The sequence below is a fragment of the Leptopilina boulardi genome, unplaced genomic scaffold (assembly GCF_019393585.1).
Source record: "Leptopilina boulardi isolate dan_hultmark-lab unplaced genomic scaffold, ZJU_Lbou_2.1 LbouV2_278, whole genome shotgun sequence".
Lineage (NCBI taxonomy): Eukaryota > Metazoa > Arthropoda > Insecta > Hymenoptera > Figitidae > Leptopilina > Leptopilina boulardi.
The window spans coordinates 6,915,235-6,939,409 of NW_026137838.1; the positions used below are offsets into that span (position 1 = coordinate 6,915,235).

The 24,175-nt window shown below is 25.4% G+C and overlaps 5 protein-coding genes across 6 annotated transcripts; 2 read left to right on the top strand and 3 right to left on the bottom strand.

Moving 5' to 3' along the window:
* Positions 1-780: 780 nt before the first annotated feature.
* Positions 781-4,388, top strand: LOC127281790 (phosphoglycerate kinase). The gene is made up of 5 exons (XM_051305690.1): positions 781-1,014; positions 1,247-1,595; positions 1,673-2,011; positions 2,084-2,303; positions 3,960-4,388. Exons 1-5 carry the CDS (start codon positions 953-955, stop codon positions 4,235-4,237), a joined length of 1,248 nt encoding a protein of 415 aa, XP_051161647.1. The 5' UTR covers positions 781-952; the 3' UTR covers positions 4,238-4,388.
* On the bottom strand, positions 4,374-6,355 carry LOC127281791 (peroxisomal biogenesis factor 19). The gene is made up of 5 exons (XM_051305691.1): positions 6,148-6,355; positions 5,580-5,750; positions 5,353-5,513; positions 4,988-5,236; positions 4,374-4,889 (listed from the first exon to the last, which is right to left on the bottom strand). The coding sequence occupies exons 1-5, from the start codon at positions 6,221-6,223 to the stop codon at positions 4,665-4,667; spliced, it is 882 nt and encodes a 293-aa protein (XP_051161648.1). The 5' UTR covers positions 6,224-6,355; the 3' UTR covers positions 4,374-4,664.
* Positions 6,356-7,267: 912 nt separating this feature from the next.
* Positions 7,268-9,496, bottom strand: LOC127281792 (hsp70-binding protein 1-like). Its single transcript, XM_051305692.1, has 6 exons — positions 9,392-9,496; positions 9,176-9,242; positions 8,627-8,861; positions 8,149-8,551; positions 7,831-8,068; positions 7,268-7,762 (listed from the first exon to the last, which is right to left on the bottom strand). Exons 2-6 carry the CDS (start codon positions 9,217-9,219, stop codon positions 7,549-7,551), a joined length of 1,134 nt encoding a protein of 377 aa, XP_051161649.1. The 5' UTR covers positions 9,220-9,242; positions 9,392-9,496; the 3' UTR covers positions 7,268-7,548.
* Positions 9,497-9,802: 306 nt separating this feature from the next.
* LOC127281793 (DNA-directed RNA polymerase II subunit RPB9) lies at positions 9,803-11,489 on the bottom strand. Its single transcript, XM_051305693.1, has 3 exons — positions 11,037-11,489; positions 10,789-10,862; positions 9,803-10,134 (listed from the first exon to the last, which is right to left on the bottom strand). The coding sequence occupies exons 1-3, from the start codon at positions 11,163-11,165 to the stop codon at positions 9,945-9,947; spliced, it is 393 nt and encodes a 130-aa protein (XP_051161650.1). The 5' UTR covers positions 11,166-11,489; the 3' UTR covers positions 9,803-9,944.
* Positions 11,490-11,866: 377 nt separating this feature from the next.
* On the top strand, positions 11,867-23,520 carry LOC127281794 (sex determination protein fruitless). 2 transcript variants are annotated; one of them, XM_051305695.1, is made up of 4 exons: positions 11,867-12,180; positions 13,857-14,303; positions 14,383-14,851; positions 18,481-23,520. In XM_051305695.1, the coding sequence occupies exons 2-4, from the start codon at positions 13,929-13,931 to the stop codon at positions 18,756-18,758; spliced, it is 1,122 nt and encodes a 373-aa protein (XP_051161652.1). In that variant the 5' UTR covers positions 11,867-12,180; positions 13,857-13,928; the 3' UTR covers positions 18,759-23,520. The 2 variants fall into 2 exon arrangements, with proteins under 2 accessions (XP_051161652.1, XP_051161651.1); XM_051305694.1 differs by lacking the exon at positions 11,867-12,180 and adding an exon at positions 12,284-12,444.
* Positions 23,521-24,175: the final 655 nt, after the last annotated feature.

Sequence of the window (24,175 nt, forward strand, 5' to 3'; positions counted from 1 at the left end):
AATTACCAATTAAAAAAATTAAAAAATATAAACTATGAGTTGTATGTTATATTTAAATATTGTTCACGAATTATAAATTATAAATAATTTATACAATTCGAGGAACCTTTGGATAGAAGAAAAATTTTCAAATATAGATTTTTAAATATATATATATATATATATATATATATATATATATATATATATATTATTCGCTTCCGTTGTTGGGAGTTTACAAAACATTTTATTAAAAAAATCTTTAAAAATGTCTTTTTCGAATTTTCACTTATTTTTCAAACTGTAAATCCATTATCCTGAAAAAATGTTTTAAATTTGAATTTGTAATTTACCTTTATATAAAAATAACGTCAATTAACTTTTTTTAAATTTTTTAATTCTTATATTTAACGATATGAATTTTGAAACATGAAAAGATTATTTTGAAAATATTGAAAACTTCCAGTAATTCGTTTAGTTAGTGAACAAATTTTCTAATTTAAATTTGAAATTTAAACAATCGTTTCTTGAATTATCGATTTGGGACTCGAATCGAAATCTTTCTGCCAACTTCACAGAGTTATTAATTTTATTTTTTTTTCTCGTTGAGCAATAATAATCCAGTTTACACTTTATTTGTTAATAAATCAGTTAATATATTCGTTATTGTAATTTTTTTTTCATATTTTATCTGATTTTACATAATAATAGTGTTAAAAGAAATCGTAAAAATAAAAATAAATTCTTAAAATTCAAAATGTGCGCTCTATTAAAATTTTATAGAGGTCGACACTTTAGACGACCTTTATTTGACCTTGTCATTTTGTGTCACACACGGAGAAATTTAATTATTCCTTGTCAGTTGAATTGTAATTTAAAAAATTCCTCTAATTTTCCATTTATTCATTACAATCTATTATCAAGAATTTTTGTAAGTGTTAAGAATAATAATAGACAATTAAATTCGACAAAAATGGCTCTCAATAAATTGAGTATTGATAAAGTTGATCTCACCGGCAAAAGGGTTCTTATTCGGTAAGTATATATTTATAATCAATAGATAGTATATTGTTTTAGTTACATAAATATTTCAAAATTTTGTAAAAATATTTAATAATTTACTTATGGTTAAAAGTATAAATTTCTTTTCAAATTTCGTGATAATCACTTTTTTTAGGTTAAATTTTTTTCCAATATTTGATAATCATTTTCTGTTAATTAATTACTACTATTAATTAATTTAATTATTAAATTTTAATATTTCAAGAGTGGATTTCAATGTTCCGTTAAAAGATGGTAAAATAACGAATAATCAAAGGATTGTCGCCGCATTAGATACGGTGAAATATGCTTTAGAAAAGAATGCAAAATCAATTGTTTTAATGTCCCATTTGGGTCGTCCTGATGGTAATAAAAATTTAAAATACACAATGAAACCAGTTGCCGATGAATTAAAAACTCTTCTTGGAAAGGATATTTTATTTTTGGATGATTGTGTTGGTGCTACGGTTGAAGCCGCTTGCGCTGATCCAGCACCAGGAAGTATTATTTTATTGGAAAATTTGAGATTTCATGTTGAGGAAGAGGGTAAAGGCGTTGGACCCGATGGTAGCAAGGTACTTAAAAAATCAAAATTTGCAAATTTATTTAATATTTCGGGTAAAAAATCAGATTTTGGAATTTATTTTTTTAGATTAAAGCCGACAAGGACAAAGTTACTGAATTTCGTGCATCATTGAGAAAATTAGGTGACGTTTATATAAACGACGCTTTTGGTACGGCACATCGTGCTCATAGTTCAATGATGGGCGATGGTTTTGACATAAGAGCAAGTGGTTTTCTTTTGAAAAAAGAATTACAATATTTCGCCAAAGCCCTCGATAATCCTGAGAAACCATTTTTGGCTATTCTTGGCGGTGCTAAAGTCGCTGATAAAATTCAATTGATCAATAATTTATTGGATAAAGTCAATGAAATGATAATTGGCGGTGGTATGGCGTATACATTTTTAAAAGTCACCAAAGACATGAAAGTGAGTTTGGAATTTTATATTTAAAAAAAAAAAAAAAGAAAATGAAAATATAAAGATAAAAATAATTTACAGATTGGAAATTCCTTATTTGATGAAGAAGGTGCAAAAATTGTTAACGATCTTCTTGCAAAAGCAGAGAAAAATGGTGTGAAAATTCATTTACCAGTTGATTTTGTAACCGCTGATAAATTCGCCGAAGATGCTGCCGTTGGCGCTGCTGATGTTGCAACTGGAATTCCCGATGGATGGATGGGTCTTGACGTTGGACCAAAATCGAGGGAAATTTTCGCTGGTAATTGTTTTTTTTTCTTGAACTGAATTTTCTATATTTGAATTTTCAAAAAAAGAATTGAAATTACAGGCCTTGGATTAACTTTAAAGGCGCAAAAACAGTTGTTTTAGTCAATATACATTCCAAAAAAAGTTGATTTTTTTATTTTAATTAAATTTAATTTGTTAATAAGTATTTTACTTTAAATAACTTTTGTTATTAGATATTAAATCTATTTTATTAATTCTTCTATTTCAATTAAGTAGGACAAATTTTTAAAACAAAATTCTGAAAACAATATTCAATTTTAGTTTATATTTGAAATACTTGTAAATAGTTAAATTTTTAAAGAAATATTATAATTATTAAAAATTATTGAACTTTGGAAGAGTCGTTTTTTAGAAATAATTAAATTTGAAAAGATTTTTTTAAAATTTATGATAATAATGAAATTTTACAGAATTGAAAATAATTTATCAAATTGTAATTTTAGATACCTAATATTTTTTAAAAGTAATTGAATTTTCAAATATTTGCAATTCAGATTTTTGAAATTAATTGAACTTTAAGTGATTTTTAATTGAAATTTCAGAGAAAAATTGAATTTCAAATGTTTTTACTTGAAAAATTGGTTTGAAATAATTGAATTTTGGAAGAATATTATAAAAAATCATTTCAAATCATTAAATTTTAGAAGATTTAAAATTAAAGTTTTTGAAATTAATTGAACTTCAAGTGATTTTTAATTAAAATTTTTGTTAATTTCTGTTAATGAAAAATGTATTAAAAATTGCAGACAAAAATTGAATTTAAAGATTTTTTAATTAAAAAATGCTTTCATACAATTGAATTTTCAAAGAATATTATAAAAATCATTAAAAATAATTATATTTCGGAAGAGTTGTAGGTGAAATTATTAAATTTCAAAAAGTTTTAATTGGAAAATTATAGAAATAATTAAATTTTAGAAGGTTTTAAATTGAAACTTTTGGAAAATAATTAAATTCAAGTGATTCTGAATTGGAATTTTTTTGGTGATTTCTGTTGATGAAAAATTTATTAAAAATTAAAGACAAAAATTGAACTGAAAAATTTTTAAATTGATAAATGCTTTTAATTATTTGAATTTTCGCAGAATATTATAAAAATCATTAAAAATAATTATATTTCGGAAGAGTTGTAGGTGAAATTATTAAATTTCAAAAAGTTTTAGATGGACAATTTTAAAAGGTTTTAAATTGAAATTTTTGTTAATTTTATTTGATTTTTTTTAAATTCTAAAAAATTGTTGAATTTCATACTGAAAAAAAAAATTTATTTGATTCAAATAATCGGTTATTTGACTATTATCAAATAAATATTTACTTGAACCAACGAAATTTTTTTTTGAGTTAAATAATATTTTTTTTAAATACAGAAATTATTGGTTCAAATGCAGTTTATTTAATTCAATTGAAATTAATTTGTTCAAGTAATTATTTATTTACTAATATTCAAGTATAATAATTTAAGATAATTGAACTTGTGAAGAATTTCATTAAAATTTAAAAAAAATTAAATTAGGAAAAAATTTCAATTAAAAAATTTTTTTTTTTGAAAAAAAGTCGTATAATCTGAGGCCTGGAATTGTTAAATAACTATTAAATAATTATTTAACTCTAATGATTTTATTTTTAGAGCCAATTTTAAGGGCAAAAGTAATTGTCTGGAATGGACCAGCCGGTGTATTTGAATTTGAAAACTTTAACAAGGGAACAAAATCCCTGATGGACAATGTTGTAACAGCAACGAGTAAAGGTGCAGTAACAATTATTGGCGGTGGCGATACAGCAACATGTGCTGCAAAATGGAAAACCGAGGACAAAGTCAGTCACGTGAGTACTGGTGGCGGTGCAAGTTTGGAACTTCTCGAAGGCAAAGTTCTACCCGGTGTTGCAGCACTTTCATCATCTTAAAAAAAAAAAAAAAAAAAAAAAAACTAGATCGCATAATTGTAAAATATTTAAGAAACCGTTTACTCTCGTTGTAAGTTTTGTGTTTTGAATGTTTATCATTCCAAAGAATAAGAATTAGACTGAAATAAAATTCAAGTTAAAAGTTGGAAAATTTTTTTTTTTTTTTCATTTTAATGGTGAGTACAAATAATTTACTAATCCATTTTCTACACAATTAAAATAGCGTTACCTTCGATTTTGTTACGTTTACGCTGTACAAATAGTTCAATATTCAGGGGAAATCTTGATATAAATAATTTTACAGTGTCGAATCCTTTTTTTTTTTTTGTTTTTCAAACGATGATTCGAAGGTGAATGATTGCACTTTATTTTCTCAGAAAAAATTGAGAAATTTTTTTTTTAAATATTATTTAATTGAAATTTGATTTCACATAACAGAACAATTTTGTGGATCACCAATCGGTGGAAATGAAGGAACAATTGGATTTCCCGATGCGTCCGATTGGAATAGTGAAGGTTGCTCGCCAATTAAATCTTCAGGTGGATGGCCACATGTTTGCATTTCTTGCATTAATATTAATGTTTTATCAAATCTACGTTTTTTTATTTCATCAGTGTCGTCCTCTTTTTCAGTTTCAAGTTCCGCACAAACCTTTTTTGAAAATTCAAATAATTATTATTTTTATTACAATTATAAAAAATATTTTTAAAAAAAACTTTAAAAAGCGCTAAGGAAAAATTTCCTTTTACCTTTTCCATGAGTTCCAATTGTTTTGAATAACGTGTAAAATCCTCTGACGATAATGTGTCTTTTTTTTCCTCTAACCATTGTGGATATTTTTCAACTAAATCTTTTAATGATGGATATAGAACTTCTTTTGATAATAATGACTGCATCATTCCTTGCATAAATGGTAAAAATTCTCCGGGCGCTTCTTCTAAATTTGATTGCTCTAACATTGCTGCCAATTCGGATTCACCAAAATCGCCTCCTGAATTCTAAAAATTGCAAATTATATTTAATTTTCAAATTGCAAAATAATTCAAGAATTCTGTTAGAAAATTGATTTGTTTTTGTTTGGAAAATTCAAATTTTTGTGTAATTTTTTGTTTACCTGCATATTTTCTGCAGTCACTGATAAATCTCGTAGCGCTTGTGAAATTGCCGATTGAAAATCAGCAGAAACACCTTCGGGATCATTTCCCTCGGTTGTCATTGCACTTTGAACACTTTGTGCCATCCTTTGAATTGATGCTCCAAAATCACCATCGCCTCCTTTTTAATTATTGACAAAATTTGTAAAATAGATAAAATATTAATTTTTTTTTTGTGATTTGTTACCATTTTGAATTAGATTTTGAAGATTTTTTTCGAATTGATCGGCTGCTTGTTTGATAAAATCTTGTGACCAGGATTCCTCATCTACAGCTTCTTCACCACCTTGCGGTAATGCTGCTTCAGCTGATGATTCATCTTTTTTTACTTCCTTTTTATTAAAATCCTCTAATGCACCTATAAATTTAAAAATTAAATTTAATTATACCTTTATTATACAAAATTAAAAAATAAATACATGATATATTTAAATCGAAATACTGAAAATAGATATTTAAATTACAAAAAAATTAAGTCACTACTGACAAAAATGTTCTGTTATATAATCCCTTATTAAATTTACATTCAAAAGAATTTATTTCCAATTTAACAATCTTTTATTGTTTCACATTCTATTAAACAATTAAAAAAAAACAGTCATGATTCCATATTATGCGGAAAAAAAAACGACAATGACTATGTCTTTCATTTTTGGAATCCACAAATTTTGAGGTTATGTTCCGGTAAGTTTAATATAAAATAATAAAAAAAACAATAAATAGAAAATGTTTATATTTAAATTATTTTTACTCACTATCAAGAAGATCATCTAATTCTGGATCATCGGGAGAATCTGCATTATTCTTATCTGTCTTTTTCTCGTCGGACATTTTTAAAAATCAGCTGATTCGTTTTTTTTTATTACAAACACAACACACCGCACCAGTTCAATACTTATATGTCAGAAGAGTAACAATACATTTAGAGATAAATATGGAATATTCTATCATCTGTAGAAAAAACGGTGGGGAAATGGAAGGAAGAAGTCTGAATAAGTTACAGGTTTCAAAGTTCAATTTTAAACTTTTTTTTTTTTCCTTATATTAATATAATATATAAAATGTAATAATTGAAAGTGCATGGTAAATTCTTTTGTGCATGTGTTCTATTGCAATTATATGCAGTTATTTATTTTTTAAATAAAAAAAAAAAAAAAAAATTGTTCAAATTATGGAGAAAAATATTTTTTATAAAAAAAAATTTGTCATTGCGTTTTTTTTTTTAATTTTTATAATTTATACAACTGGGAAAATTTATTCAATTTTTTATTTATCGATTTGTGGGGAGTGACTGCATTTTTTTTTTTTATTGATATTCTTTGAATGTTGTAGAAGATTTATTATTAAATTAATAATAGAAATTAATATTTACTATTAGATTTTTCGTTTGCATGATTTTAAAATTACTATTTTTGTTTTCGCGACATAGGTATGACCTACTTAACTTTTTGGGATACATACTTTTTTATATAGAAAATATCCCGAATTACATTTTTAATCACTAAATTGAATTAAATGTTCCAAACCTGAAAATTTAAGATAAAAATAGAAAAGAAAACAAAGAATGGTCTTTTCATTTAATTGTATACTTTATTTTGCAATAAGATTTAGTTTAATATTTAATATTTAAATTATTTCCCGAATTGCATTTTTAAACACTAAATTTAATTAAATGTTCCAAACCTTAACATTTAAGATAAAAATAGAAAAGAAAACAAAGAATGGTCTTTTCATTTAATTCTACTTTATTTTGCAATAAGATTTAGTTTAATATTTAAATTATTTCCCGAATTGCATTTTTAATTACTAAATTGAATTAAATGTTCCAAACCTGAAAATTTAAGATAAAAATAGAAAAGAAAATAAAGAATGGTCTTTTCATTTAATTGTATATTTATTATTTTGCAATAAGATTTAGTTTAATATTTAAATTACATGATTTTTATCAGTTATTTATTATATTATAATTAAGAAAATACACGATGCATGCTAATCGTAGTTTTTAATTGGCTTTTAAATAAAATATTTTTCCTTTTTTTTTTGTACATTTGCATGAAAATGAATGCGATTTTTTATTTCGTTTTTACGATTTCAAAAAATGTTTTTAGTTTAAAATCGTGCCATCGAATGTAGAGAAAATACTATTACTAAATGAATTATCTTTCCTGATCTTGTGATTTTTGATCAGAAAATATTTTATCAAGAAGATCTTTACAAATATCTTCACGTTCTAAACTCTCTTCTAATTTTGATTCTTGTAAGTGCCTCTCGAGTGTTTGTTTCAAACAAAGTTCAGGTCGACGACATTCTTTTAATGCGGGAAAATAGCCATTACTTGAAAGTCCACTCAATACACTTAAAAGTTGTTCCCTGGAAAAAAAAGAAATTCAAAAATTAGAATTTTATTAGCATAAAAAAAAACTCAATGTAAAAATTACTTTGTTTCCGGTAGAAGATTTCCCATTGTAAGAAGACCAGCGACTTGTTCAATGAGTCCCATTTTAATGAGTGTTAATTTTAATTCATTTAAATTATCACGATTGCATAGTGACGATAACAAAAAAGCGGATTTTATTTGTAATTTTTCCACTGGACTCTGTATTGATCTTAATAAAACGGAATAACCATCGTTTACTTCCATATGCTTTAAAGCGAGTGCATGTCCTCTCACTATACCTGAAAAAACCAAAATTTATTATTGAATTTATTTTTTCTCATTATAAATGAGAAATTATTTTTTTTAATTCATTACTTACAAGAAACGGCATAAAGTGCCTTAATTCTCGCCTGATGATGTGGATCAGAATCAACCATATTGAGTAAAATTGGCATATAACCAGCTTCCAAAACTTTTTCCTGACAAAATGGATTATTTTGCGTTAATTCGGCAATTAAATTTGCAATACGCCATCGAATTCCACTGTGCGGTGAATTTAAACATGGACCAAATATGGAAAATCCTCCAATTTTGTAAAAATCATTGGCAATATCGGCATTGTCACAAAAATCGGACATTGTCTCAATTGCCGCCTCATATTCCGATGGATCGTCATCAGGTCGAAGATCAATGACATTTTGTAGAGTTTTCACACATTTATGTAATTCTTCAATTACATTGACTGTCATTGAGGCAAGAGCTTCACTTAAAAATTTTTTCCGCTGTAAATATTTTTTAATTTTTAGTTTAATATGAAAAGGAAGGAAATTTGTTTTTTTTTTTTTTTAAATATTTACCTCCTCATCCAAAGGTTGTACATATGATTCATGAGGAGCATCTTCAGCTCTTGTTGCTTCCATTGCAAATCGAAGAAGTCCTGGTAAATTTGATGGTTGTCGAGGTTGAACAGGTAATGGTTGTCCACTCGATTGATTTTGATTTTGTGAACGTGGTGCTTCAATTGAAAGTGGTCTAGCACTGCTACTGGCATTTTCCTGACCAGTAGTGCTATTGTCTGATTGTGAATTTTTACTAAATGACAAAAATTCGAATTTTTTTTTTAAATTAAATTTATCGAAGTTTCCTTTTTTTAAAAGTTAAGCAGATAAAGATAAAATTGATTTCTTATAAGTTTTATAAATTCCCTCTTATTTTTAAATTAAAAAAATTATATTATAAACTTCCAGAAAAGTCTATAGTTTGTTTATTTATCTACAAATATAATTCTTCGCAGTAAGTAATTAGAAATTAGTTACAAAATTCCGTTTAGCGTTAATCCCTTTCACAATTGAAATATAACTAAATATTATTATTTTTATCTGTAAATAATAAATTAAAATTACTACCTGTTCATGTTTCTCGTTTGTTTTCCAGCGTGAGAAGCTCCCATTAATCGATAAAAGCACGTTTAATCTGTAAAGTGATTCATTCTATATTGACGCGAATGGATTATTATTCGGCAATTAATGTATAATAATTTTTAATTTGTCGCAAATTAATAGTGTCCTATTTTCGTTGTTTCATCCACTTTTTTTTTTTACTGATGAATTGTCAAGACTTACTAATTTTGATGACTATTCTGTATAAAGAGAGAGAGAGAGAATCTGTAAATGGGACTAGTTTTGTTTTGAAGGTTATGTTCTATGAGATTCTGACGTATAATTTTTTTCAGGGCAATCATGATTCGAAATACAAACGTGGGCGGGAAGCGCGACATTTATAGGAATTGTTGCGTAAATTTTTTGTCCGATTTAAATATTACATATACATATAACATATAATTATTCTAGTTTAAATAAACATATTTGAATTTTACATTAAAATCTGAAAAGAATGATTTAAGGTTTTTTTTAATGTATTAAAATACTTTTTTTGACAATAATTAAATTTTTTTATTATTTTATTATATTGACGATTATCAATATATTATATTGAAAAACTTTTTTTGAAATTAAAGGATTGAATAATAATAATTTTTAGAAAATCTTTTTTATTTTTATTTTAATGAAAAAAAAAAATTACATAATTCTTAATATTTAAAATGTACAAATGTTATTATAATTATTTGTGTCTTATAAATTAGTAAAATTAAATTTACTTCTTTATTTGACTGATTTATTCAGTCCATCTATGCGTACAATGTTGATTTGTACAAACATAGTAGAGTCTCATTTCTTCTTCTGCTCTTCTTGTTTGTGCTTGGAAAAAAACTGCCTCTCGATGATTACATTTTGGACATGGATGTTCCTCAGTTCTTGGTAATGTAGGATCGGATATTACATCCGCGACAATGTGAGTTAATTCGCTGAAGAAAAAAAAAATTAATAATTCATTTGATTCGCATTTTTGATGAGTAAGTTTATTTTTTATTTTGTATTGTATAAAAAAATTAATCAGTAAGTAATAAAAGTAGATAGTGTAGTTATATTTTAATAATATTGAAATTTCATTTGTTTGATATAAAATTTTTGTTGTTTTTGTTTTTTTTTTAATATTTAAGTCTAAATTGCAGGTGACTGAAAAATGCAGATGAAGATTTATTGTAAATGTTTCTCCTTGATAGAACATAAAAATAAAAATTATAAATTAACAAATTAGTTAAGAAATTACTTTATAAAGAAAGCAAAACTGTGATAATCTTATCTTAGTCCAGTTTCTTTCTTTCTTTTTTTTTTTGACAAAATGTGAAAATATATTGGCATACTATTTTTTTTTAATCAAAATTTTGTACAAATAAATAATTAATTCATTCATATTACATTGAAATCACTTCATTAATCCCATTATTTTTATTTTTTCGCATAATTTTGTTTTTAAATATTCAAAAATATTCTAATTAATTTTTAATTTGCAAAAGCAATAATTTAATATTTATAAATTAATAATTATTAGCAATAATAATATGAATATAAGAACAAAATTAAATATTTCGATATTTGATGTTTAAAAATTTACTCACTCGATTTCGTGCATAATTTTGTTGACATAAATACAATTGCTGCTGGCAAGTTGTTTCAAATGACAATGTCTGCACTGTTAAAAATAATAATCAATTTTTAAACAATTATTACTTGTTTTATATTAGAATAGTTAAAATAAAATAATTAAAAGTGATATAAACAAAAGCATGTGATATAAATATGTTGAAACTGTCACATAAATTAAAAATAAATATTAATAATTAATATATTATAAATTTTCACTTACAGCATACATCAAAACTTTATTTTCTTTATCTTCTTTAGGATATAACATATTATTGCATTCTTGACAGAATTTTATTCCGACAAAACCTGGTCCATCATCATGGGTATCATAACCTGGCATTTTAGACATTTTTAAAATTTTTTATTTAAGATATAATAATTCCGTTTCAAAATATTTTTTAATTTTTAATCAAATTTAGTTAATTATAAACGGATTTTCTTTATTTCACTTTAATAACTTTAAATTGACAGTAAAAAAAAAACAAAGTCAACAACACAAAGCTTCGGTCATAGAATTTTTATTATATAGAACTATCTTCAAAGGATGGAATAAAATTTGAATTTCCAACTGTTGATAAATTGAAATTAATGCAAAAATTAATTAGCCCACTATATTATTTATTTATTTATTCTCAAAAACAATTTATTTACTTAAAAAGTTTAAAAAATGTTAATATGCAATTAGAGTGTATGTAAATTGCCCTTAATAAATAATGTTATCTGTCGGTAAGAAAGAAAAATTATATCAACTAACCAATGGCGTTTCACATTTCTCTTCAACCACCAATCAAAAACGATTATAGTTGTCCATTAAGTACAATAAACAATCTGAATGGTTAATTCGATTTTAACAGAAATATTTATTTATAAATCTTTTATTTTTAACAATAAATAAATTAATTTAAAAAAATCAATTATCCAGTAATGAATAAAATATTTTTTTACATAATTTTTTTTATTTATATATATTATTTGTTAAACAAATTAAAATTTGACAAAAACGTGTCTCGAGGCATCTACATGTGTATAGTTAAATTGGAAATATGATTTTCATTTCTTAAAAGTATTCCAAAGAAAGGCGGGACAGGAAGAAGGAAACGTGAATTATTGATTTATTTAAAATCTCAAATTAAATTTCATTATAATTTGTAATGGATGAAAAATTCAGTTTCTGCAGATAGATATAAAACCGCGCAAGAAATAAATAAGAGAATAAAAAGAAAGTACGTATGTAAACAGTGTTCATGCGCGCGTCTTGACAAGCAACGCAAAGTGTGCGAGAGTGTTGAAGGAAGTTGAAAAAGAAGAATTATTAGAAGCAGAACAAGGAGAGACGCGTGTTTTGTGAAATCAAGGAATAAATTGTAAGTAAAAGAAAAATTGTCAAAAAAGAATATATAAAAGATTTTAGAATTTTTTTTTTTTAAATGAGAATTCGGCATTTCGTTGAGGGTGAGCTCAGAAGGTGCGCTAGTGTTCCATTAAGCTACCCCCAACCTTACTACCCCCACCAGTTTACTTGAGCTCCCCTAGCTAGTGCAAATCTCGGCGGATGCATGTTTTCTTAAGGGATTCTTCCCAAATTCGACGCGTGAATCTTTTTAAGGACAAACGACGACACTACAATTGTGAGTCAAATCATTTAAGTTGTTATGAATTAAGTTAAATTTCATATGAAGAAAATATGTGTGTATTGTCCCGCGTTCGGAAATAAACGTGAAACTTGTGCTCAAGGCGTTCCTGGGGGGGTGATGGCCCTCATGCCGACAGCGTCTCCCACAAAGATTTCACCATTTTTCCGATGACAGAAAAAGCTTATCGTTTCATGAATTTTCGCATTTTTTGACTAACCTATTCGCATTGTGTTATTGTGAACACGTGATTGTTGAAATATCCACGCCGAGTTACATCTTTTTTTTTTTTTTTCTTTCTTTTTTTGAAATGGCTTGTATTTTTTTTTTCGGGGATCGCAGACTACCCAAACCTTTGTTGCCTCATTTGTTTTGTTGAACGCTCATTTGGATGTTGTTATGGATTTTTCTAACTATCGACACTGAATCTCTTATTTGTATACCGTTAGAAAAAAAAAGAACCGTTAACTTTATTTTGCTAGTTGATGATTAAAGTTAAATAAATTCAATGTAGATCGTTAAATAGCTTCGGGCGTGTTTGAATATTATTTCAAGTTATTTTATTTTTCATCAAGGCCCTGCAGCGTGACAGCCATGTTGTAAAGTTTTTTTGTGAATTACCTCTTTGCGTTAACCTTTCGTTAGTCTAAAATTACCGATGCCTTATATTATTTTAAAACACATACACGCATCGCTCGATATTATTTCCTGTGGGTTCGCAACATTTTTTTTCCAACCGGTTTTTATTACGGTTTTTTTTTTTTTATTTCTCTCTCTCTCTCGTGTATAGGGTTCTGATATTTCATTAGCGACGCTTATTGTTAAAAACTTTTTAGGCAAACGACAGTGAGAGTTACAATGCCTCGTGGGGATAAATTATTTAATTTTATTATTCATTCGTTTTCTATTTTCTTATAAATTTATTGACTAAATCTAAATAAATATTTAATTTCGAGTAATGAATGATTCATTTATTTACGAAATGTTTATTTGAATGTCATTGAAATTCTATTAGATATAGTTAAATTAACTCAGAGAAAAATAATGAAATGAAATTTATTTTTTTTATGGAAAAATATATGAAGTTTCTAATTAATATTTGAATTTTAGTGACTGTATGATAAAAGTACTTTTCAATATACATTGTAATAATAGTAAATTTGTTGATATGAATTAAATATTGTGAAATAAATTTGATATGAGTTTCAACAAATAATCTTATCAATTCACTAAATCTCTAATCTTATCATCTAGATGGTGACTGCGCTGTTATAAACTATTTAAACAACTTATTCTGCAAAATTATTATCAAAAAAAAAAATTTTCAATAAAACACCTGATTTTTGAATATAGTTTTGAAAATTTCAACTATTTTTTTTTTATTATAAATTATTTTTCTTTTTTTGCAGCGTTTCTGTAATTCTGTATTGATTGGTCGTCGTCAATAAAAAAAAAAAGAAAAGAAAAAAAAGAAAAAGGAAATGGATTCTGGAAGTAGTTTACCAACACCGGAAGGTTATCCGGGTGGTGAGAGACAGCAATTTTGTGTGTCATGGAACTCGTATCAGTCAAATATGCACAATGCATTTCCAAAATTGTTGAGTTCAGAACAATTTGTTGACGTTACACTTGCCTGCGATGGTGGTTCGATAAAATGTCATAAAGTTGTACTTTCAGCATGTAGCGATTATTTGGAGCGACTTTTGCTCGAAATCCCATGTACTCATCCAATCATATTTTTGAGGGATATGCGTATGTGGGAACTTCAGGCACTCGTTGAATTTATGTATCGCGGTGAAGTTTACGTTGAGAAACAACAAATTAATACATTAATGCAGGCAGCCGAAGCTCTTCAGGTAAAAAAAAAGAAAATTATACAAAAATAAAGGGGTGAAAAAAAAAATATTAATTGAATTTTCTTTTTTTTCAAATTAGGTTCGAGGGTTATCAAGTCAGGGACGAGACAGTGCATTGAATGAAACATTAACATCACAAATTGGTGGATCATCAACTTCACCAATTGAAATGTCACCACAAAAACCGGATGAAGATTGTTCGTATAAAGGTGATGAGACATCGTCGAATGATGCGAATAGTACAAGCTACTTGGAAACATCGACAAATGTTGGTTCAAGTATTGCAGATTCACCACAGCTCTCTATGTCGACACCAACTGGCCCTCAACAAACACCACTCACAACACCCAATTATTTAAATTCCGATCATGCCGAGGCATTACAACATTTGGAAAAAGCACTCAATGCATGCGAAGCAACATTGACTGAAACAACTGGAATGGTGAAAATGGAACCTGACGAACAATTCTCACAACAGGATAAACCATATTCAATTAGTATGGTACCCAGTAATTGTAGTCCCGGTAGTCCATTTCCCGCTATAGAAGGTAAGATTTTTTTTATTTTCTAAACTCTCAAAATTTGATTTTTATCAATTTCTTTCTATTACGGAGAAAAATAACAAAATTGAAAATAACTTTTCTTGGCTGAAATATTTTTTTAAAATTTTCTTCATCTATATTTTAACGATTCTGAAGTACACAACGATTAGAAATACCCCGCACTAAATACACAGAAAATGGCTTACGGTTGGCTTTAACGATTCTGAAGTACACAACGATTAGAAATACCCCGCACTAAATACACAGAAAATGGCTTACGGTTAAATTTGGATATATTTTTGAGAATTTTTAGTTGAAAGTGTCCTGATTGAAAAAAAAAAAAAAAAAAAAAAAAATTGTCCGAAGGTCACTGAATAAATAGTTTAGCTAAAAAAAAAAAAATGTCGAAACAACGCTACGTCTAATGAATTTACGTATCTAAGTGGGCAAATCACTTGTTCGAAAGTGACTATTATAAAAAACTATTATTAAAAAAATTAATTCATTGACAATTTGTTTTTCAACTAAAAATTCTCAAAATATAGCAAAATTTAACCGTAAGCCATTTTCTGTGTATTTAGTGCGGGGTCCTATGGAATAAAAATATTTTTTTATAATTTGATGATAAAAAATTACAAGAAATAATTTTTAGGCAAAAAAATTATAGAATTTTTCATTTTGAAAATTCGTTTTTTTAAAATCTATCATAGTTGCGTACTTCATAATTTTATCCCTTTTTTTGGAATATTTCAAAATTTCTTATTTACTTTGCCTAATAATTTCTAAAAATATTGCAAAATTCATGGATTTCAACTAACATATAAAATGGGCTTTTATTTTTAATTGCTTATAAAAGTCAAGGATATTGGGATTATATTTATTGTCCTCTATTTATTATTATTATTTTTCCTATATTCAGCAAATTGTAAATTTAAATATGAATGGGTAAATACAATTTGCAAGAATATATAAAATTTTAGTGTGGAAAATTTTGAAAGTCTAAAAGTATAATAATATATATAACCAATGTTAATACTTGGACGGCTGATAAATTTTGCTTTTGAAAATATATATATATATATATATATATGTAAAATTAAACAATTGATGTCAATTTCTTTGATGTTTTTGTTCTAATGAGGGTGAAAACTAAATTTTGCTTCATTGAGGGGGAGGAGGCGGTGATTGTGTATTATATTATGGTATTAACAATCCTCTTCTTACCTACCTGAGGGTTAGAATGGACAATAAAATATTTCAAGTTAACTTTTACTATATTCAATAAGAATTATAACAGCTGGATTTTTATGTAAAATTCCATTTCTTATACCTGTGTATCGGCTTTGCTTAACAATTTTAGAAAAATTTTTCCAAGAAGGTATTTTGAATAAAAGAATTTTTCTTGGGTTTTTACCTCTTTAGTATTTCAATAAGAAAATATTCCAGACATTATTATTTTTACAATATTGGAGACAAAATTCCTTCATTGTTCTTTTTTTTAAATCGATATTTGTAAATTAGCAACAATTACAATTTTTAAGAAAAATTATCTTATTTAAATCTACAAATTATTATTTATCTTTAGAATTTCAAATTTATTTTTAATTAGTATAATTTATTTCTATTTATTAAACTTTATACTAAACATTGTAGTATTAAATTTTTAATTTAGTATTGATAAATTGGAATTTGATTAAGAAAATGAAAAAAAGTTCAAAAACGCGCTGAGTAATTTAAGTTAGAAAATTATAGGAATTGTAAATATTTTTTTTTAAATAGGAAAATTTATTTTTTTTTAAATTAAATTTACATTTTAGTATTAAATTTTTGAAATATTGACAAATTAGAATTTAATTAAGAAAATTAAAAAAAGTTCAAAAACTCTCAATTTAAAGCTTAGTAATTTAAGTTAGAAAATCATAGAAATTGGAAATCTTTTTTTAATTAGTAAATTTAATTTCATGTTTATTAAATTTTATACCGATTTATTAGTATTAAATTTTTGAAATATTGACAAATTAGAATTTGATTAAGAAAAGGAAAATGAAGTACAAAAATCTCGTCAAATTTAAAGTTGAATAGTAAGTTTTCGAGTTAGAAAATTATGTTAGAAATAAATTTGTGTTAGCCGAATTTGTTTTTAAATTGTATGGCACAAATAATTCCCGATACATTGGTAACCGGAAATTTGTGTGAATGTGTAAGTTTTTATTAATCAATGTGTTAGTTTTAAGATACAAAGGCGAACGAAAGAAAAAAGAGTGGGGTTTTGAAGGTCGCCTTCATTTGCCTTCTTCTTCTGCTTCTTCTTTCTTTGTTCTTGGTGTAGAGCGGATTTTTTTTTCTTTTTTTTTTTTTTTTCTTTTTATTTTTCAATTAACCGTTACAACACCATTTGTCCAAAATGTTGTTAGATATACATTTTTATCGTTTGAAAGTAGTATTATTTTAATCGCACTTGAATATTCTCAGAAAATTAAAATTAATTATTATATTAAGGTTTTGACTCATACTCTGAGGCCTTTCACCTTTTTATTTAAAAAAAAGAGAGTAACAGGAAATGTAAAAAAAATTCTGGAAACTACCTTTTTTTATAATATAAGTATTTTTTCATTTTTTTAAATGATTTTTTTTCAAGAAGAAAATACAGATAAATCATAATACTGAAATTCGCATCAATTTTTAGAGAAATATTTTTTTGCGTGAAAAATTCTATGAATTTTCGTCTCAAAGATAATTCCTGCAATGTTTATTGATCGAAAAATTATAAAAAAAACTTTTTCAAGATAAAATTTTTTATAATTTTCCCTGTTAATAAATAATCATAAACACTGTGGACTTGAGTATCGTGGTAAATCGCATTTTGTGAAAATAAATTAGTTTTTTTTCCATAAAATTATTATTTTAGATTTAATTATTAATGGTACGAATATTTAAAAAAAAAGGAGTAAATAGAAAACGAAAAAATATATAATGAATTTTTATTAAATTTTTTAATGAAATTAAAGAAAATAAAATTCTTATTTAAATAAATTAATTAAATTTTTATAATCAGCGAAAAAAGAAATAAACATTTTCTGAAATAAAAAAGGATTTTACATATTTAATTAAAAATTCGCTAAAAAAAAAAAATTAGTAATGAATTAGCAATGAATAATGTAAGGGTTTGAAAATCAATAGCTTGCCTGCTAAAAGGTGTACATGGAATAAATATTAATAAATTATTTTTTTTTTTTTTGTAGATAGATTTATTCTTTCCATTGTGTACTAATTACAAAGAATTTTTTTTTCCGCAAACTTAAAAAAAAACTAACTGAATAAAAAATGATAGTACTTTTTTTTTTATAAAAATATTTTCATAGATTTTACCATGAATTATTGGAATATTTAAAAGAAAATGAGAGAAAATTGAAAATAAAAAAATATATTAACTAAATACTTTTTTTTGATTAATGAAATTAAAGAAAATAGAATTCTAATTTAATTGAACTAATTAAAAATTTTTGTTTAATCAACGAAAAAAAGAATAAAATTTTCTGAGATAAAAAAATAATTAATTTTTTTTTTTTTTTAAAGGATCAGTTTTTTTTCTTTTACGAACATGAAAAGAAACTAATGAAATTTGATGTTTTCAGGCTATCAAAGACGACAACGACGATCGGAAGAGGAATTAAAACAGGCATCAGACATGGTTGCACGTGGAATGACATTTCAAGTAGCATCTGAAAAATATAAAATTCCAATAAGTACCATTCGATTTTACATGGTGAGAAAAGGAATTCTTCAAAGGCGAAAAAGAGGACGTGGTGCGGGCGCAACTGGAATGAATAGTCAACCAAGCAGTCCTGCGAGTCCACCTTATCACATGATGAATTTCCGCTTACCAGAGAGCCTAAACTCCAGCCTACAGTAGTTTTATGCGCCAGTAGTAAGTTTCTAGACTTGAGTTACAGTCGAACAAATTGAGTGTCGCTAATTTAGAGCTGTCTTAAGACTTCTCCCTCATCCCTGAACCCCCCTTTGTCCCCATGTTTTCTTCCCCCCCCCAAAAAAAATTTCTTATTCAGTGTTGGCTTAACAAAAAAAAAAAAAATCGTTTTTTTAAAAAAAAAATAATAATTGCCAAAACTGCAAAGAAAAAAAGAATAATTCGTATAAATACGAAGTTCATGAAAATCATGCATAAAATTGAATTGCATATTATTATTTTTGTGCATCGGTCTTAAACAGCTCTATCACGTGTAAATAAATCTTATAATGAAATGATGATTTAAAAGAAAGAAAACACCCTTATACACACAACATGGGACGAACAATCTTGCAAAGAAAAAAAAAAAAAACTCGATCTCAGCTTATTACGAGCTCGTTTAAAAATCCGAATACCGATGATTTTTTTCTCCCCATTTTTTTCCCCCTCGCCCCCCTCCCCCTCGTCTCTCCCATTTTTTTTTAAGACTATATATATATAATTTACGTTACCGCGAACGACGATTAATTATTTACTTATATATTATATATATATATTATATATTTACCCGCATATCTTTTTTTACCTTGTTTTTATTTATGTACGCTGCCTAGATAAGTTTATATAAATTTTTTTTTTTTTTATATATATATAGCGAGCATTGCTTCTCATGTTGTGGTTTTTTTGCTAAGAGAAAGAAAGAAAGAAAGAGAGAGAGAAAAAAAATTGTGGTTGATTTTAGATGTTTATTATTTAGTGATCAGTGACTCTCGGAATTTAAGTTTTTTGAGTCAATACTTTTGGACAATTTATTTATTTTTTTTTTTTTTTTTTATTTTTACGTTTTTAATCAACCTGACTTTCCATGACTAGGGCCCGATACTTCGTGACCTTTCCCGTTTTCATAAAGAAACAAAAAAAAAAATAAAAAAAAAAAATAGAACGAAATAAAACAAAATAGTCTGCCTAGATGAAGCATTTTATTACTTTTACTTTCGTATATAGTTAAATCTTTTTTAAAAGAAAAAAAAAAAATAATAATAATAAGGAATGCATTGTATTGAGCATTCAAAAAAGTTTCTAAATGAGAGTTGCTGCAGAGTTTAAAAAAAAAAAAAAAAATTGTAAGGAGCACTGCAGTAAATTTTTTTTTATTTCGAGGCAAACGCCAATTTATATATTTATATATATATAATAAATACATATATATAAAGGGCGTGCTACAATGTCTTTATTTAACGAACGGGTATAATTATAATAATCCCCTCACATTTGGAGAATTTTTGCCGAGTCTCTCCAAAAAAAAAAAAAAAAAAATGAAAAAAAAATGAAAATGGTCTACAAAATAATGATGAAAATATATATATATATATATATATATATATATATACTTAATAAACAAACAAATAATCCATATTGTTTATTACTAATAGTTTGTGGTAGAAATTCCCTGTTCGGCGAATAATAATGAAGATCAAAAAAAGAAAAAAAGTAATGGGGTAAAAAAAATTTTTTTGCAAAAAAGAGAAAATGATAGGAAAAAAAAAAAAAAAAAAAACACTTGCCGCATATAACCACGTAACGCTTTAGGAGTTACATCCCCTCCCACCCCCCCTCAAAAAAAAAATACCACCTTCTCCCTTTATTATATACAAATATTTTTGTAGACAATGCAAAAAGGGAAAGTGAATTTTTTTTTTCTTTTGCCCGACCATATGTACCTTATTGACTTTTACATAATGCAAGGACTGGTAATTCGTTGAAAAACAAAAAAAAAAAGAAAAGAAAACTTTACCCTTAGCTTTGTTAGGCATCACATGAGACTACAAATTACGATGTATCTAGAGTAATAATAATAATAATATTAATATTAATAATAATAATAATAATGCTTTTAACATGTTAGTGTACAAAAAAAAAAAAAAAAAAAAGATGAAGTAATGAAAAAACAAGTCTGTAACAGAAACGTAGAGATTTGCCACTTTTTAGGAAAATAAGAGAGAGTATAAAAATTCGTTTCAAATGAAGAAAAAAAACTTTTATTTTCTTCGAAAGTGGTTCTGCCTTTTCAAAGAATTCTCATAACATGACAGCAGTGGCGTATGCAGCGTAAATGGTACGATGTATTGCCTTTGTTAAATAGCATTCAGATGAAGCCATATTTTTCCATTAATGCAATAAACGAGCAGTGAACACTTTAAAAATAATAATAATAATAATAAAAAAAAAATCATAGTCTCGAAAGAGTGCCAAATACATTGTTATATTGATAGTTAATAATAATGATTATTATTATTAATTAATAAATAATAATAATAATAATGATAATAATAATAATCGTAAATTGTAAAGATGTTTATCGTCTTTTTTTTTGTTAAACATATTTTTAGAGTCAAGTACATATTACCTTTTTTTTACACTGATTATTATTATTTTAATACCTTTATATTTATAGTTTATAATTAAATGTAGTTTGCTCGCAATAAGTGGCATTATTTTTTTGTAGTTTGGGATTGTTCTCTTATTTCCTTTTTTTTATATTTTAAATTTTTATAAATTTTGTTTTTTTCGTCTTATTTCAATTTTTATTTTCTATTTTTTACTTTTCAATTTGTCTTCTTTTTTTTATATATTTATATATTTGATAAAAATTATCTTAGAGATTTTCTTGTAGCATTTTGAGTAAAAAAAAAGTAATTTTGTAAATTGAGAAATTATTTTTTTAGACGTATTTTCGTAAAAAAAAAAATGGGAAAAAAAATTTATTTAATACTTTAACTAAAGTGTTAATGATCCAAAGTAAATGAAATTTAATTCCAAATTGTAATTTTAATAGAATTTTTTGTATATATATATATATAAATATAATATTATTGGATATTAACTTTATTTTGTTAGAATCTTTATAAATAATAGGAATGTAATAATTAAATCAAAATTAGTTTTATAATCAAATAATAGCATTTCGATATAGTTTATTATTATTCTTATATTCGAAAATGTGTGTGAAAAATTATGAATTTTAGAATAATGTGATTTTTTTAAAGAAATATTTTTATTGAATTTTTTCCAAATGAATTTTTGATTATTAATTTTTATATTTTTTGTTTCCTGACGAATTATAAATTAATGAAGAAATAAAGAAGTGAAAATAAGAAACTGAATTAAAAATTAAATATAAAGATCAAAATGAATAGTGAAATCGAGTATTGTTAAAAAATGTGATTTTTTTCTGAAAGAAATTTATTTTTTTAAAATTGTTTTTTTTTTTTTAATTGTAAACATTTCAAAAATTTTAACTCAGAAATTTCACATTTCTTCAAAACTGAACTAATATTAAGAAATGAAAATCATAAAAGCGAAGGGAAAATCGAAAAAAAAAATCACTCGATTGCTATTTGAAAATCTCAATTTCAAATTTTTGTTTTATAGAAAGTAAAAATTAAATTTCTTTTAAAGAACTTAAAAATTATTTTTTAAAATGAAATTTTAAAAAAATTTCTTTTTTTTTACAATGAAATGAAATATTTTTGTAAATCAAGTGATTGAAAAAAAAGAAATTGCTTGTAAAATAAGAAAATAGTGACAATCCCACTGTTTATATAGTCGATTACCAAAATCGAGAGCAATTTTTCTTTTTCTTTTTTTTTTGCTTTTTTTGTTATGTTAATAAGTTTTGTGCTAGAAATCCCAACGATCTCTCTTCTTATATGTGACAATGTAAATAGGCACTCTTTCGATTATGCTCATTTTTAAGATATAAATCATTGTTCAAAGAGTTCCAGTTGACAAAGGTTTTATACAGATCTATATCTAAACCAGTATTTCAAACCAATGAAAAGTAATTAGTTTTCTAATAACACAGTGCGTCGTTTTATGTGACTTTAGCAGAGTGCTTAAAGCCAGTAATGCTCAGCGTATCTAACGTTATATTTTTTAGTGAAACTCCGTGTCATACTCATGTGTATTATAAAAAAAAAAAAAAAAAAAAAAATAATAATGTATTGCAGCGTGTAACGAAAAAAAAAACAACAATCAAAGATACGAATGAAGGATACTTAAATAACTATGTTAGCCACTTTATAGCAGTATGTAAGTTAGCCACTTTGAGGCAGATCGTATTTAATTTCACAATCGCTCTTTGTCATCCATAATACCCTCTCCATCATACATATATATATATTTTTTTTTTTTTGCTTTTTTTTTAATTTACCTTGGTATTATTATTTGTAGATATATTTTTTTGCGATTAAGAATAAAGAAAACGAAACAGTTAAATGACTTTTTTTGGGGGGAGTGGGGGAGAAATTTTAAGTTTTCATTGTATAAAAGAATTTAAAACTTGAAATTTCAAAAATTTCAAAAAAAAAAAAAAAAAGAAGTAAATTACAGTCATGAAACTGTTTATTTTTCTATTTACAGATTTTTTTTTGTTTTTTTTTTTATTAAGCTTAGATGACGATTAAGAGAATTTGTACATTGATCTGAGTTATGTCTATTTTTTTTAATAGATATGCGTCTGCAGTATTTTGTGTGTTAAAAAGGGGGGGAAAAAATCCACAAATGAAGTTTGTGAAATTTCTTTTTTTTTTTTGTTTGTTCGTTTTTTATATAGTTTGAAAAAAAAAAACAATAATTATTTCCCATGTTGGGAAATTATTGTCAAATATTATTAATTGTGAGAGAAAGAGAGAGAGAGAGAGAGAGAGAATAAAAAACGGAACTTCCAGCATTTTTGCGAGAAACTTTTTTTTTTAATTGAAGCGTTATGACAAAGCGAAAGTAATGTTTAAAAAAAAAATAAAAATAAACGCTTATACGAAAAGTGGCTCGACTATAGACTTCTTTTTTTTTTGTGAACAATAGGTACATTGTAGTTCGATAAACTCGCAGGATTTAAAACAAAAAAAAAATACCCTTTTTTAAGACACACTTTGTTGTGTGTGTGCGTGTGTGTATATGAAAGGGTTAAAAAAAAGGAGAGCGGAGTGTTTGTAACTATATAGATAGTCGTTAATCTTGCGATAGTGATCAAGCGATTAATTTCTTTTTTTTTTTTCTTGAACAAAAAAAAATTTTTTGAAAAGAAAAATTTCTTCTTTTAATTAATCAATTTTTTTTTTTTCTTTTCGATGAATTTGGCAACGACTTGGGTCTAACTGCCAGTTACCAAAATGAAATCGTGTTTCATGTCCAGCGATACAGCGCTGTGTTGGGCGTGAATTTGTATAAATAGACAAAAAAAAAAACTGCAAAGCGAGGAAGTTTAAAAAAAATAAAAAAAAATAATTAAAAAAACTGCGTATTTGTAGAAAGAAATATTCACTATTGCATTGCCTTAATCGGTAGATCATTCCACGAGT

Coding starts and splice junctions, on each gene's coding strand:
- LOC127281790 (XM_051305690.1), top strand. CDS start 953: ATGGCTCTCAATAAATTGAGTATTGATAAAGTTGATCTCACCGGCAAA. Junction 1,596..1,672: donor TTGGACCCGATGGTAGCAAG/GTACTTAAAAAA, acceptor TTATTTTTTTAG/ATTAAAGCCGACAAGGACAA. Junction 2,304..3,959: donor ATCGAGGGAAATTTTCGCTG/GTAATTGTTTTT, acceptor TTTTATTTTTAG/AGCCAATTTTAAGGGCAAAA.
- LOC127281791 (XM_051305691.1), bottom strand. CDS start 6,223: ATGTCCGACGAGAAAAAGACAGATAAGAATAATGCAGATTCTCCCGAT. Junction 5,751..6,147: donor ATTAGATGATCTTCTTGATA/GTGAGTAAAAAT, acceptor TTAAATTTATAG/GTGCATTAGAGGATTTTAAT. Junction 5,514..5,579: donor TCAAAATCTAATTCAAAATG/GTAACAAATCAC, acceptor ATAATTAAAAAG/GAGGCGATGGTGATTTTGGA.
- LOC127281792 (XM_051305692.1), bottom strand. CDS start 9,219: ATGGGAGCTTCTCACGCTGGAAAACAAACGAGAAACATGAACAG. Junction 8,862..9,175: donor CAAACGAGAAACATGAACAG/GTAGTAATTTTA, acceptor TTTGTCATTTAG/TAAAAATTCACAATCAGACA. Junction 8,069..8,148: donor GGCACTTTATGCCGTTTCTT/GTAAGTAATGAA, acceptor TGGTTTTTTCAG/GTATAGTGAGAGGACATGCA.
- LOC127281793 (XM_051305693.1), bottom strand. CDS start 11,165: ATGTCTAAAATGCCAGGTTATGATACCCATGATGATGGACCAGGTTTT. Junction 10,863..11,036: donor ATAAAGTTTTGATGTATGCT/GTAAGTGAAAAT, acceptor TATTTTTAACAG/TGCAGACATTGTCATTTGAA. Junction 10,135..10,788: donor AAAATTATGCACGAAATCGA/GTGAGTAAATTT, acceptor TTTTTTCTTCAG/CGAATTAACTCACATTGTCG.
- LOC127281794 (XM_051305695.1), top strand. CDS start 13,929: ATGGATTCTGGAAGTAGTTTACCAACACCGGAAGGTTATCCGGGTGGT. Junction 14,304..14,382: donor AGGCAGCCGAAGCTCTTCAG/GTAAAAAAAAAG, acceptor TTTTCAAATTAG/GTTCGAGGGTTATCAAGTCA. Junction 14,852..18,480: donor TCCATTTCCCGCTATAGAAG/GTAAGATTTTTT, acceptor TGATGTTTTCAG/GCTATCAAAGACGACAACGA.